The following is a 16,394-nucleotide window of genomic DNA, read 5'->3' as shown; positions in this document are numbered from 1 at the left end:
AGCTTCAAAGTTTGGCAAACTGCCATCTGAATAAACTCAGAAGGGCTTTTAGTAATCAGAAAATGGCAAGATGGAAGCAATAGTCAGTTTTTCTTTGAGAGTCTCAAAGGCTTCATTTGCAGTTGCCTGTCACTTAGGCCCCTTTCACACATGCTGTCCGTTTGCCTGTTTTTCATCCATCTGTTGACGGATGAAAAGCGGACATCAATGCATCTCTATGTAAAAACGGATGACAACGGATGATCATCAAGTTAACATCCGTTTTCATCCGCTTCCGTCAATGTCCGTTTTTTTGAACGAATGAATTCCCTATTTTTTATCCGTCAGAAAAACGGATCAGACGAAAAACGGATGACAACGGATGAAAAACGGATGACAACGGATGAAAACGGATGACAACGGATGACAACGGATGAAAAACAGATAACAACTGATGAAAAACGGATGAAAAACGGATAACAACTGACGAAAAACGGATGACAACTGACGAAAAACAGATTAAAAACGGATGAAAAACGGATGGAAAATGGATGAAAAACGGATGGAAAACTGATACATTTTGACGTGACTGAACTGATGAACTGAACGGACCGTATGTGAGAAAGGGGCCTTAGGGGGAGATTTACTAAAACTGATGCACTCAGAATCTGGTGCAGGTGTGCATGGTAGCCAATCAGCTTCTTAGATGAACTTGTTTAATTAAGCTTTGACAATACAACCTGGAAGCTGGTTGGTTTCTTTGAAGAGCTGCACCAGATTTTGCACACTCCAGCTTTAGTAAATCTCCCTCTTAGTCTCAACTGAAGGTGGGGTTGCATTTTAAGTGCAAGTCAATCCAAGCAAAGTTTAAGATTGTATGCTGATAAGCAACGGACCAGAAGGTACCAAATGTACGTAGCTCAGTCTCAGTTTTTTTTGGGTCAGCCATTTTGTACAGCCTGTGTTTTAGTCAGATATGGGGATACCCTTTCAGCTTCAACTACATGCCCCAGGTACTATGTCAAGGTCTGCATCACATTTAATTATCTTGAGTTTTAATCCACACTAGATAAGCGAAGTAAGAACCTCAGACTTGGATGTGATCGTCAAAGGCCAAAGTTTAAATATCTAAGACACCGCTCCATTAGTCCTTGAAAAGTACTGGGTGTATTGGTTAGGCCAAAGGGAATCCAATTAAACTTGTACAACCCCAGAGGGGTAACGAATCCAGTCTTTTTGCTGTCCCCTTCCTTGACAGGGATTTGCCAGTATCCATTGGCCAGATCTAGCATGGAAAAGTAACAGGAATTCCCCAGGGCCAAGAGTGATGGTTTTACACTAGGTAATTTTTGGGGCACTGGTGCGCTGCTATGGTGTGCTAACTGATAAAGGAATTGTGACTATAAATGCTAGTGAACTGCTGCTCCCACTATATCAAGCTTTCTAGGTCTTGAAAAAAATTGTAACTATGAATTAGTGAAATGGTGCGCTGTTCAAATATAAATCAAACTCATATCCATATGTGACATATAATTCAAAACAATACTTTCATCAAACGTGTATCAAAAATCATAAGGTCATAAATATCTGTGAAATAGTGACCAAAAACAGTGCACATTAGATAAACATGCATATAATAATAAAGATGTAAAAATAGATTGTATCATAGACTAAAAACTTCTAGGCCCGGAATTGGGCTTCAAGGTAGGCTCTGAAAAAGTGTTTTCTCTCTGTCTATATTCTATGCGCTAAATTTTACTGTATATTTTTCAAGCTTTTAAATTTTTACCAATGATCCATGATTGTGCTGAGGTTGTGTGTTTTTGAGATGCTTGCCAGTATTTAGGTCTAAATTCCAGGGGAATTCAAAACTACTCATTCAGTGGTACTCCTCTTACACTGCAAAGGCTAAATGCATACATTTATGTCAAGGGTACTATTAATAAAGCATTTTAACTTACCTTAATCCTTGTTCCTGCAGGCTCCCTCATCTCCATGTAACTGGTCCCAGAAAGTCCCCAGTTCTCTTCAGAACTCCATCTAGCGGTCACACTCTGATGTAGCCAAGAACAATGCAGGACCATCAGTCCTGCATTATAAGTGAAGTGTTGAGGGAGGAGGAAAGCCCTGATTGCCAGAAGAGCCAGGGCTAAGGTAAGTTAAAGTGCTTTTTAATGGTACCCTAACAGAAATTAGCAATAAACCCTTGCCCTAAACCCTAAATCAGAGGACTGTGGCTTTGAATACAATTTAACTATACATGTGACTATTCCTTTTTAACTATACCTGTTTAGGGCATCACTTTTCAGTGTGATATAGCCACACACCATTTGCACTATCTTTTTTTGCACCCAAGGGTGCTAGAGCCTGTTTCATTATTATGCTGTAATTGCTTATTATATACAGTAATATTAGATGGTTTATATTTCTCAATTTGGTATATCTGCTTAATTGTTTTAGGATCAGCGACTTACCTCTCCCACTTACACCCCCCCAGCATCAGCACAAAACCAGCAATTTGACTGGTGCTGCAATTCAGAAAAGTTTTACATTATAGATGAGAAACATGGTTGCCAAAATGAATCAACTAAAGCTGGATGTAAAGGCCTAACGGGTCTATCTGAATCTATCTCTGTGTAACGCTCCTTGCGTTTCTTATAAGGTGTGGATTTTCAGCTGCAGAAGTAGTTCCACGTCAGTAGTCATGTAGGAGATATGCTGAGATACCAATCCCAACCTCAATGACTCATCATGTATGGAAGGTCTTATTTCAGCAAGTAAATACACACAGTAATTAAGCTGGTTCCTAGTGTGACTTTATATACATGTGGTAAGACAATGATAAAGGTCTTAGGGATAGGTTTGAGTGGAAGTGGTAGGTGACAGACACTTGAGGTGAGACAGTGCAGATGGATGCAGGAAGGGTTAGCGATCATGTATGATAACAGATGACAGAGTAGCAGGTGCATACAGGAGAGATCAACCCAGTGCAGGAAATAGTAGCAGTAGCCTCAAGAGCTAGCAATCTAGTTATGCAGATGTAAAAGACAGTCCTTGCTATGCAGAGCTAAATAGTGTAAGCCTAGTACAAGTCTATAGAGATTTCCCCTGTGGGGTACTTAGCACTAATAGCGATAGCCGAAGGATCGCTCAGGAGATGCGGATGATCCAGTAGCAGGATGCAGGGATCAGCGCAGCGAGGTTCGTCAGCGAGGAGAGCTTGCAAGCATGGAAGCTTCAAGCAAGATTAGTATCCAGGTACTGGTGTTTGAACGAACACATGTGAGTGAGAACCGACGCCCTAAATAGCCATCTAGTCCGGCGCTGGGTGATGACAGCTTCAGCCTTAAAGGGAAACACACCTATATGTGTTTCTTCTGTCTAGGTAGATGGAAATCACCCGGAATAAATGTGATAGGAGGCACTGAGAGTGCCAGAACCTTACATTACCCCCCCCCCGTAAGGCCGGCTCCGGAAGGCCTCTAAGGCTGGTTGTTGATATAAGAATCACATGAGACTGGTTGCCGATGCGAAAATCGGAAGGAAAAAAAAAATTTTTCTCTTTTTTTTTTTTTTTTTGTTGCCGATATGAGAATCGGAATGAGACTGGTCTCCGATGCGAGAATCGGATAAGACTGGTTGCCGATATGAAAATCGGGAAGAAAAAAAAAAATTGGTTGCCGATATGAGAATCGGATAATACTGGTTGCCGATATGAGAATCGGATCAGGTTGGTAACCGATCTGAGAATCGGATCCCTTGTTGCCGATATGAAAATCGGATCAGGTTGGTAGCCGATGAGAATCGGATCCCTTGTTGCCGATATAAAAATCGGATCAGGTTGGTAACCGATGAGAATCGGATCACTTGTTGTTAGGGTGTCTGCTACATGGACCCCTCACTAGAATCGGACGCATAACCATCCAAAGTAATCCTAGTAGACCTAGCAACCAATGCTTCTTCAAACATCCTCAGATCCTTCCTACATACCACCGTGCCATTAGAAGCACGTACGCAGTCAGGTGCAAGAATCTCTGTATTTTCATCGGAAGCCAGAAATGTGCTTGCAAAAATAGGAGTATCCTCAGGAGGTGGTACAGGAGGGTTTTTTGAACGTGGTATAAAGTTCACTGGAGTTGAAGGAATATCTATTCCAATATTTGTTAATTTCTGGGTGTCCTTCACTGATATAGAACGGGGACAGGGCTGGCAACAGCCTTGATAATTTCCAGGCTGTTTTTCAGGGAAGACCCTTCGGATTCGCCTGGCCTCCATTGGGAGAGCCTTAGGCCTATGGGGTCTGGTTGGGCAGAATGTAATGAAATGTCCCCCTTCACCACAATAAAAACAAAGGCCACAGATTCTCCTGTGATCTCTTTTTTCTTGTGAGGACAACCTAGCATGTATGGCACCAATCTCCATAGGCTCCTCATCCATCTCTGTAGGATCAGGGTCCAAATGGGATGTGTCAGAGTGACAAGGTCGACTGTTTGAGGCAGGCTCGGACCATGACCAGGCAGGATCACCATATCTACTAGGTCTCCTTTTTTCCTTAGGTAGCCGGGGTCTGTGGTTACCTGGAGCGGGTTTAGGAGTGGGGTCAATAGCTGAATTCTGAGAAGAACTGGATAATGGCATTTCCATTTTTTCAGACTTCCTTTCTCGTAGTCTTCTATCTATGGTGATACTGAGTTGTATCAATGTATCCAGGGTTTTTGGCATCTCTGCTCGGGCGAGCTCGTCCTTGACGGCTTCTGATAGGCCAAGCCTAAATTGGGTTTTCAGAGATGCATTATTCCATCCTGAATCAAGGGTCCATCTCTTGAATTCTGCGACAAAGTCTTCTACAGGCCTTTTTCCTTGTTTCAAGGATCTTAACTGAAGATCGGCAGTACTCTGCCTATTGGGGTCATCATATAGGCTAGTGAGCTCTGCCAGGAACAAGGCATAGGAGTTGAGAAGCTGGTCGTTTTTTTCAAAAAGAGAATCTGCCCAGGCTCGAGGATCGCCTGATAGGTAAGAAATAATAGTACAAACCTTAATGTGATCAGTAAGGTAGGTACGAGGTTTTAGCAAAAAAAGTAACTCACATGCGTTTTTAAATTCGCTAAATTTTTTGCGATCGCCTGTAAATACCAAAGGGGGATTTATCTTGGGTTCAGGAGACTGTGCAGAGGTAAGTTGTGTCAGTCTAATTACCTGCTGCGACAGAGCCTGATTGTCGTTTTTCAATTCAGCAAGTGCGTGTATTAACGCAGATACCTGCTGTTTTAATTGTGTCACCTGAGTGGCTACTTCTGCTGAATCCATTTTTTGGGTTCGTTCAATCTGTAACGCTCCTTGCGTTTCTTATAAGGTGTGGATTTTCAGCTGCAGAAGTAGTTCCACGTCAGTAGTCATGTAGGAGATATGCTGAGATACCAATCCCAACCTCAATGACTCATCATGTATGGAAGGTCTTATTTCAGCAAGTAAATACACACAGTAATTAAGCTGGTTCCTAGTGTGACTTTATATACATGTGGTAAGACAATGATAAAGGTCTTAGGGATAGGTTTGAGTGGAAGTGGTAGGTGACAGACACTTGAGGTGAGACAGTGCAGATGGATGCAGGAAGGGTTAGCGATCATGTATGATAACAGATGACAGAGTAGCAGGTGCATACAGGAGAGATCAACCCAGTGCAGGAAATAGTAGCAGTAGCCTCAAGAGCTAGCAATCTAGTTATGCAGATGTAAAAGACAGTCCTTGCTATGCAGAGCTAAATAGTGTAAGCCTAGTACAAGTCTATAGAGATTTCCCCTGTGGGGTACTTAGCACTAATAGCGATAGCCGAAGGATCCAGTAGCAGGATGCAGGGATCAGCGCAGCGAGGTTCGTCAGCGAGGAGAGCTTGCAAGCATGGAAGCTTCAAGCAAGATTAGTATCCAGGTACTGGTGTTTGAACGAACACATGTGAGTGAGAACCGACGCCCTAAATAGCCATCTAGTCCGGCGCTGGGTGATGACAGCTTCAGCCTTAAAGGGAAACACACCTATATGTGTTTCTTCTGTCTAGGTAGATGGAAATCACCCGGAATAAATGTGATAGGAGGCACTGAGAGTGCCAGAACCTTACACTCTGGCTCACCTGATGTGTTCTTATTGGTTTGGCTAACTTTGAGCTGCAGCCTTTGAGAAACCATCTTGGATATCTAGTGGTACTAGGTGTCAGCACACCATTTATTGTCTGTGTACTAATAGAACTGGGTCCATAAGCTCCAAACCTCCCCTATAACTAAATTGTATATGGGCATGTTAAAGTGTACCTGTACTGCAAACAAACATAAAAATAAAATAATTAAAATAGCAGGCAAATGTACTAACATTTAAGCAAAATTGCATTTTAGAAAGTTGTTCGAGGCTCATATCTGTGTAAATTATTATTGTTATTATACAGGATAAGATGTATTTATTTTATATTAACAAAGAGGACATTTTTTAATAAAGAGGAAAAAAACGATGCTATAGGGCTGAATCATAATCTATATTAAACAGTCAGTCGAGTTCTAATAATTCACTTTTTTAGATGTTGGCAAGATGAATCACCCTACATCTTGTTCCATTTTTCGGGGCTCTGATATTTCCTGCAATTGACTTCTCAGGTCTACCTACCTGCCACTTCTGTTATAAAGAGTATCACTCTCCAGTTTTAGTTTACACAAGTATAGAGAATGCTACAGAAATAATGAGGCTCCCACTGCTGCAGAATGAAAGACGAAACTCTAAGGCTTTGGAACAGAACCAGGAACTATAATGGGTAGATCATAATGCCAAACTGTTCTGACAGACATAAGAATCCAGTGGGTGATTCAGCACACTAGAAAAGGAAATATCAGTTATGGATGGACTGATTTCTAAAGGGCCACTCCATTGCAAACTGTTTTTTAAAGTAGAACCCTGGGCTAAAACAATCTAATCTTAAAATTGTTCATACTCTCCCTTTTAACACTTATTCTCGGGTGCTCTGGTCCAATCACATGATTAGCTCTTCTTTCCCGCTAGCAGTGGTTTCAGGGAAGTGGAGGGAGCACTGTCAATGGATGGCCCATAGTAAACCTATGGGTGACGTCACTGCTCAAGCATTCCAGCTGTTGTCAGTGTGCTCTCCTCTGTACCTGGCACAGGAAGACATGGAGAAGATCATGTGACTGGACTGGAGCACCCTGAGAAAAGGTAAGTATACACATCTTTCTTCTATGGGGTAGTTAGTATAGGTATATATATATATATATATATATATATATATAAAGCATTTCTTTAGAATTAAATAAATGAGATCTAAATGAGGGGCCAATATAAGAAGTGGTCCCACTATACTTAGTTTATATTATGGAAGATACAAAAGGAGGAACTGGGAGCCACAACGATGGACAGGAACACACAACACTCATAGGGAGACAGGAACAGGGCCAGCAACTGGAAGGCAGGGCTCACTGTTGGAACATTCAAGGCATACAAGAATCTAATAGCTGTCTCATTCCTCCAGGCTCTGCCTATAACTAAGATTTTACTTTCGGGTGGACTGATCCTTTAAATTTGAAATACAAGGCCAAATAAAATGTTTCTTTTGTAAGGACCTGTGTCAGTGTCATATTTTGTGATGTCACAGCAGGTGGGTTACTAGAGTTACGAGTCCTGCAAGTTGGAATGCCCCCCCTCCTCCATCCACACTGCATCGTTGGCCAGCACACAGAACTATTTCAGGCCATGGCCAGGGGAAATAACCAGTCTCTGGAGCACAATTATTTTATATTTAATTGCACGCTGCATAAGCAAGTGCTAATAATGATGGAACTGCAATAATAAAAAACTGCAACAGAGTTTACAGCATCAGTGGTCCACACAAGACACACCTATATTTACACTGCATGTTTTCATTTCCCCCTCATCAGTCTAGCACATCAACACCCACATGCACATCAACTTTTGGTCATCCTAATAAAAAGGCATATAAAAATCTATTGCAGCAATACAATAAAAAGTTGGCAGACTTGCAGACTAGTCTTGATTTTTAAAGAGCGCTAAACATCTCCCTGCATGCATGCTGGTTATTTAGTAGTCATTAAACTGAATTGCACCCTAAATATTTTTCCTGTCCAGCTGTGAACACTTCTAAAGAGAGCTCCTGCAGCTGGACAGGACACAGCATCCCTCATTCATGCACCTTGTGCAATCGGCGTTCCACTTACAAGGAGCTGATGTCGCTGGGGATGGTCCTAGGGATCCAGGAAGAGCCGACACATATGACTGATTCCTTGGTGCAGCTGCATGTGGAAGGACATCTGGTAGATTTCTTGAGTTGAGCAGTGTGGTGCATACAGCCCAGCAACATAAAGAATAGCAGGGGTTCCTTCATGAGTGCCATTCTCAACCTGACCCCCCTGTCTGAGAGAATGTGTATGCACTGTGTAATAGTGAGTGCTGGGAGGACAGAGACTCGGGAAGGAGCTGGCTGGCAGGCATTCCTTATCCTGACTGCACCATACTACACTGCACTTGTCTCCTGACATCAGCATTTCAGCCGCAGCCTCTTTTTTTCCCTCTTCCCTCCAATGAATAATTTATTAAACTCTCCATTCGGGTGAGTTTAAAAATAATCCCCAAGTAGCAAAGGTTCCTACTGTGTTTCAGCATGCTCCATCCTCCTTGAACATGAGGAGGGCAGATTAGAGGATGACCTTGCAAGGGCTGGAAAAAGATGTGTGTTTAGAACAAGTGCAGGATTGCCCTGTGTGACATGTTACATGTGGTGACCCCGGGGCAGCCTGGGGACTCCGGGAAGGAAATCTTACCTTTACAAATACATAATGTTACTGGTGTTATTTTAGAATGAGGAGACAAGAAGACTAGATCATAAAGCCTTGAAAGAGCTAACCAGGAGCAAACCGGATTTTGCCTTTTATTAAAACTTTCATATAGTGCATTGCGAGATTTTATTTGCTGTACTTAAAAATGATATTACATAAAATGACATTGTATTTTTCATACTATCCTTCATCATTTAATAAAACAGTGCCACATGCTCATCATTCACAAAATAGATTGTATTTTTTTTCACAATACAAGACATTCTCTGATCAGATAAGTTGGAGAAGTAGAATGATGACTCCATGATCTCCACCTCGTCCACTCAGAGAAAGCCTTGTATTCATTGAAAAAATACAAGACATTTTGTAAATGGTGATTGTTCCAAGCAAGTCACCCCCTGTGGTCATTGTGTAGAGGGGAAGCCTATATGTACAAGACCCTGACTATAACTATAACTGTAGTAACGCTTACTACTACAGTGATTGTCAGCTTCCTCAGTGGCCTCTCAGCATATTCATACTTAATGTGTAAAAAATAACCGAGCTAAACACAAAAAAATCCAATAAAGTGAACAATTGGATTAAATCAAAGCTGCAGCTACAGTGGGAAACACCAAAGTAACAAGTAAAGGGGGGTAAAGCTGCGCTAAATGATAAGTGTAGTGAAACAATAAATAGAAAATGTATTTCTCTAAGAGATGGCAATATACTATCAGATTGATGATCAATCAAAAAAATATTGCATTCAACAAATCAATGATGGTGATTTCGGATAATGCATTGCAAAAAATATTGCATTCAACAAATCAATGAAAGTGACTCCAGATCATGTGATAAATATAATAAATATAATAAGCCACAAAGTCCATAAAGGAATAAATGAAAGTCCAAGAGTGAGTAAAGGTGTTTAGGGACAGAATCCTCCACCACTTAATGATATTTTCTCCACCGTGCTGGGAACAAATCACGCTAATGCGCTTACCAGATGATGGCTATATGCATATACATATACATGTATCTTTTATGAGAGTATATCCAACCAGCTCAAATCAGGACCCTTTAATAGCTCCACTTAGACCAGCAGGATGATTCCCCTCAGACCAGCAAGATGACAGGCACCGCAGCATAGACACGGACAATCCACAATCCAGCAATGGTCATGAAAGAATAATGGCCACCATAGTGAAGTATGTATGGATAAACATTTATTAAAAGAAGGTAAAACACTCACATGTATATACAGGAAAAAGCGCTTGTATCGGCAGAATCTGTAAACACCGACTTCCGGGTATCACGTGGTGACGTCAGCACGCCTTCCCGACGCGCTTTGTCATAGATGATGTCTTCCTGGGGACTCAATACTTCACTATGGTGGCCATTATTCTTTCATGACCATTGCTGGATTGTGGATTGTCCGTGTCTATGCTGCGGTGCCTGTCATCTTGCTGGTCTGAGGGGAATCATCCTGCTGGTCTAAGTGGAGCTATTAAAGGGTCCTGATTTGAGCTGGTTAGATATACTCTCATGAGTGATAAATGCCTGCATACAGCCATCATCTGGTAAGCGCATTAGCGTGATTTGTTCCCAGCACAGTGGAGAAAATATCATTAAATGGTGGAGGATTCTGTCCCTGAACACCTTTATTCACTCTTGGACTTTTATTTATTCCTTTATGGACTTTGTGGTTTATTATATTTATTATATTTATCACATGATCTGGAGTCACTTTCATTGATTTGTTGAATGCAATATTTTTTGCAATGCATTATCCGAAATCACCATCATTGATTTGTTGAATGCAATATTTTTTGCAATGCATTATCCGAAATCACCATCATTGATTTGTTGAATGCAATATTTTTTTGATTTATCATCAGTCTGATAGTATATTGCGATCTCTTAGAGAAATATATTCATACTTACATTGGTCCCTGAGAGTCAGAGTAGGCAAAAGCATATTTCTGGCCAGGGATACACCTGAGTCACTGAATTGGGTCAGGGATACTAGAGGCCAGGGCTTAATGACTCATACTAGCAGCTCTCTGGTGCCTTCCCTGGTGTCTGGGACATTGAAGAATGCTCTATATATAGAGGGCGGAGGTTAGGAGGGGCTGCTATGAATATTTATGGGACCTCAGTCAATCCCCAGAAGTGGACTGGAAGGGGGCCTGAGAAATTCCCATAAATAGACATGGGCCATGCCAGCGAGAGGAGTCGGGTGGAAGATGCAGATGGAGTGCTGAGGAGAGGCTGTCAGTGGCCCTTTAGGGACCCCTGCTGGGGAAGGGTTTTACCTTGGGCTGGAGGGTCAGGATAGCTGGCCTGGAAGGATCCCACTAGAGGAGGCAACTTGAGGGATTGATGCTGGAAGAGGCAGCAGAACAGAGCAAGCAAGGACAGTGAGTAATGTCAGACTGTGCTCTTTCTAAGAAAGCGGTGTGCTTAAGTCTTCATCCTTGTTCCGAGGAATCTCCATGGAAGTGTGCCAGTCAGAAAGGACTGGGGAAGCAAGCAGCCAGGTGGGCTGGTATCTTCTGCAACAGTAGAACTGGGCTCAGGGTCTACAGGAAGACAGAAGGCGATACTGCTCACTCCATAATGTACTTACAAAGGGATGGAATGTTCCTAGCCTATAATGGGCTGATGCTGAATTAACATTAGAGACTGTTAGTTCCCCTGGAGTGATCAGCGGGAGAGCTGTACATGTGAACCAAGTTTTTGCCGGAGGGAGAAAGAAGAGGATTTGTACATGTGCATGTACATAGTGAGGAAATTGTCCCCTCTGTTAATAGTTTCTGGACATTTTTCCAAGTTGGGCATCTGAAAATTCCCTACCCCATTCAAGTTATCAACCCCTAATAAAACATCAAAACAAGCCAAGGACTGTTTTCTGTGTTGGAATGCATGAAGAAAATACTGTGTGCCTGGCCGTGTAGCAGTGCCAAATCCTAACTCAGCAGCTCCTAAGTGGGCTATGCTACACCAGGATGATACCTGCAGCTACAGGCATCATCCCAGTATTGTTTTCTCCAGGAGGCGATCGGCTTTTTTGTAAAAGCCATATGAGTGGTTAATTAGCTACTGGATGACTTTCACAGGCGGCGGGAGGGGTCATTTCATGTAGATAAAGTCGGCAACCAGGTGAGGATGAATAAAATTTCTCTTCATTTTGTTCAAGGAGTACACGTTTCAAAAAGAGCCAACACTAACATGCTTCAGCCCATCAAGGCCTTACTCATAGTTTATAGATCACACTCCACCCCACCCCCCTCCCACCCAGTGGTGTATTTTGGTTTTGTGCTGCCCCAGACTAAATCTGTCCCACCCCAGCTGCTTTAAAATTACGCACGCCCGTGCATTGGCGACAAACGACATACATTTTATTATCCATAGGTGATGTTTAAAAGCCTTTACTGGTTACCACTTTAGATTTACACAGGAAATCTGGCACTAGAATTACTGTCCATGATCTGGCGTTCGTGGCAATACCTCACATATGTGCGAAGATCGCTGTTTGCATGCGTGCGGGACCAACACATGAGTCGCCTTTGCGTGTGAGCAAAGAAGGACGGGCGCAATTAAATTTTTTTTTTATTAAATATTAATTTGATTTATTTATTTTTTACACTGTTGCTTTAATTTTTTTTTTTTATTACTTTTATTTCTGTCACAAAGAGTGTAAACATCCCTTGTCACAGCAATAGGCACGTGACAGGTACTCTTTATGGAGAGATCTGGGGTCTATAAGACCCCAAATCCCTCCTCTGCCCTTAAAAACATTCAAAACACCAAGCTTTGTATTTTTGAATGCTTTAGATTTTTAAAAATGGTGCTGATGGAAGTGATGCCTTTTCACTGGTTTACTGTTACAAACAGCTGATCAAAGCTGATCCTGACGGATGCGCCGGCTGGTCGCTCGGGTCTCCTGTAGTGAGCCGCTCTAACTGCTATTACAAGAGAGCCAACTGCTGGCTCTAATAAATGAAAGGGGGGTGATGCCACAGCAGCAGGCAACATCCTGGTACAGGTGCCACTGCCGTAAAAAATGCTGCCCAAGGCAAACGCCCTGTTTGCCTTGTGGTGGATATGCCCCTGCTCCCGCTGCCTGCCGGTGCCCCCCTGGGCTCTCTGTCCCACCTGAGAACCCAGGAACTGAAGCTGGCAGTTCCGCTGGCTTACTGTAGAGCTTTTCGAGGACTGGAAGGTCCCTAATTAGCTCTATGGTATAGGAAACCGGATGCAACCTGTTCTTTGTCACCATTTTTAAAACTGATCAGATGATCTTGGTGTGATCAGATGCTTTTATGGGCTGAGGAGAGGTCTATTAGACCCTAGACCTCTGCATAAAGAGTACCTATCACTGCCTATTGCTGTCACAAAGGATGTGACCCACTTCGGGGTTTGCATACTCACCTTTCGCCTTTGTACCGAATGCATACGTAAACAGCGGTCGCACCACCGCATTTCAGGTATTACCGCAAATGTCAGAGCGAGAGCAACAATTCTAGCTCCAGACCTCCTGCGTAACTCTCCACTGGTAACCTGTAAATTGCCTATGGAGATTTTTGAATATTTTAAATATAAAAAAGTCCATATGCAGTGCTGAAAGAAGAGCACCTATTAGTCCATGATCCAAACAGGAGGATGAGATCCCATCACCAGTATCCGTGTAAATGGACAGCACACTACACCGCAGTGCCCAAAATATATCCATACCAGAGCCAGAAATGAACATTGATATGTAACTATAGAGTTGTGGTCAACAGCAGTGTTCAGGTGAACACCTCCTCAACGGACACTTCCACTTGGCAGGAAATCACCAGCTCCACTCCTCCATGCATACACACCACTACTATTTATCTCAGGTATGGGGATAATGCCACCAAGAAGAGACAACGAAGGTCCATATAAAACCATGGGAAGTTTATTAAAATGTACTTACAAAGATAATCGATCAATAAGCATCATAAAAACATCAAGATCTGCCGCAGCTCATAGCGTACTTGTGCTTAAGCGTCCCGCCTACGAGTCGTGGCAGATCTTGATGTTTTTATGATGCCTATTGATCGATTATCTTTGTAAGTACCTTTTTAATAAACTTCCCGTGGTTTTCTGCGGACCTTCACTATATACTGCTTTGTTGTCTCTTCTTGGTGGTGTTATCCCCATACTGTATCTGAGATTAAAGGAAACCTTTGCAACATAGTAGTGGTGTATGCATGGAAGAGTGGAGCTGGTGATTTCCTGCCAAGTGGAAGTGTCCGTTGAGGAGGTGCTCATCTGAACACTGCTGTTGACCACAACTCTATACTTACATAACCATGTTAATTTCTGGCTCTGGTAAGGAGATTTTTTGGGCACTGCGGTGTAGTGTGCTGTCCATTTACACGGATGATGGTGATGGGATCTCATCCTCTTGTTTGGATCATGGAGTAATAGTTGCTCTTCTTTCAGCGCTACATATGGACTTTTTTATGTTTGTTTTTTTGTAATCAACAGAATTTATGCTGGGTGCTCTTCTGTTTTCAATTGTATTCATTTTTTAGCGCGGATATCTCGTAGTGTTTGACCAAATATTTTAAATAGTTTGGTGCCATTCTGTAAGCGTGCCCATATTTGAAATGTGACATGTTAGATATCTATTTATTTGGCGTAACACCATCTTTTATATTTTACAAAAAGATTTAGTATTTTATTGTGTTTGTTTGCAATAAAATTCATTAAAGTGTATTTTTTTTTAAAGGGTGCTAAAAAAAACGCTGCACATATACCATGTGACATAAAAAGTGCAAAACCTACCATTTTATTCTTTAGGGCCTCTGCTAAAATTTATATATATATATAATTTTAGGGCATTCTATGTCATTTTCTAGCAAAAAAAGGGCAGAATTTTAGATGTAAGCAAAATGTGTCATAAAAGGCCTAGTCTTAATCGCTTACCGACCGCCGCAAGTAAATATACTGCGGCGGTCAGCCCCGGCCAGGCAAAGTGACGTATCGGTACGTCACTAGCCTTTGAGCCAATAGCGGGCGGGCGAGCGCTGCCGGAGGCGTGCTCCCGCCCCGGCTCGTTCCCTAAGAAGTCAGCGCGTGTGCCCGGCGGACCCGATGTCCGCCGGTCACTCGTTATCGTCCGCTGTGAAGGGAGAAAGGCAGGCGGCTAATGTAAACAAAGCCGCCTGTCATTCTTCCCTGTGTAACAGCAGAGATCTAACGGTCCTGCTATGTAGGACCGTAGATCTCTGCTGTTACATGTAAAGCCACATCCCTGCAAAGTTAGAAACACGCCCCTAGGGACACACTTAACCCCTCCTTCCCCAATAAAGTTAACCCCTTCCCTGCCAGTGTCATTTTTACAGTAACAGTGCATATGTATAGCACTGATTACTGTAGTAATGTCACTGGTACCCCCAAAAGTGTCAAAAATGTCAGTCAAGGGTCCGATCTATCCACCGCAATGTCGCAGTCCCGCAAAAAAAAATCGCAGATCGCCGCCATTACTCGTTAAAAAAAAAACAACAAAAATGACAAAAATCTTTCCCTTAGTAAATGCAATAACTTTTGCGCAAACCAATCAAAATACGCTTATTGTGATTTTTTTTACCAAGCATAGGTAGCAGAAAACAAATTGGCAAAAAATGTAAAAAAAATTTGATTTTTACATTTTTTTTGGGGGGAATTTCATATAAAAAATTTGAAAAATATTGTTATTTTTGCAAAATTGTTGCTCTTTTTTTGTTTATAGCGCATGATCAAAAAATCGCACAGGTGATCAAATACCACCAAAAAAAAGCTCTGTTTGTGGGAAAAAAAGGACGTCAAATACGTTTAGGTACAGCATCGTACGGCCGCGCAATTGTCCGTTAAATTCACACAGTGCCGAATCGCAAAATAGGCCCTGGTCAGGAAGGGGGTAAAATCTTCCGGGGCTTAAGTAGATTACCAGGTTCAGCTTTAGAACTTGTGCACACCAGATGCAGTGCAGGAATGTGCGCAAAATCGTGCATTTTTCCGATCTACACAAAAACGTGCTGCCTTTTGCAGACGTACGTGGATGCCATTAATTCTTAATTGCACCCCATGCATCAAGAAAGCGCAAATGCATTTGTGCCCGCCAACTGTTATGTCAAATTACTTGCTGAGCACAGCATCGACTCGTTAGGGCAATGTTACACTTGGGATTCTATCACCAGCAGCAGGATTGCTATAATATTCAGGTAGAATATTCATTTACCTGTATCCAATCACCATAAAATTCTCCTGGAGGTGCAGGATTCTACACAGGGTAAAGGAGTACACAAACTCAGTAGGAAGAGATTTACGGGCAGGGGAGGGATTCTGAGGGTTACGAGACTTAGAGGAGGTAGAGTGCCTTAAAAAAGTATTCATACCTCTTGAAATTTTCCTAATTTTGTCATGTTACAACCAAAAATCTTATTGTATTTTATTGAGATTTTATTTGATAGACCAACACAAAATGGCACATAAGTGTAAAGTGGAAGTAAAATGATAAATGGTTTTCAAAATTTTTTACAAATAAATATCTGAAAAGTGTGGCGTGCATTT

At 42.1% G+C, this 16,394-nt stretch overlaps 1 protein-coding gene across 2 annotated transcripts in view; it reads right to left on the bottom strand.

The window, feature by feature from the left end:
* The window catches only part of LGI2 (leucine rich repeat LGI family member 2), an 83,079-nt gene extending 74,557 nt beyond the window's left edge, over positions 1-8,522 (bottom strand). For both annotated transcript variants that reach the window (XM_082267893.1, XM_082267894.1), the window contains exon 1: positions 8,211-8,522. In XM_082267893.1, coding sequence (XP_082124019.1) covers positions 8,211-8,386 — 176 coding nt within the window. In that variant the 5' untranslated portion in view covers positions 8,387-8,522. The remainder of the gene's footprint in view (positions 1-8,210) is intronic.
* Positions 8,523-16,394: the final 7,872 nt, after the last annotated feature.

The sequence above is a fragment of the Pelophylax lessonae genome (assembly GCF_965119305.1).
Source record: "Pelophylax lessonae genome assembly, chromosome: 1".
Lineage (NCBI taxonomy): Eukaryota > Metazoa > Chordata > Amphibia > Anura > Ranidae > Pelophylax > Pelophylax lessonae.
Note: the sequence above shows the minus strand (reverse complement) of the source record. Positions and strands in the feature narration are given on the sequence as shown.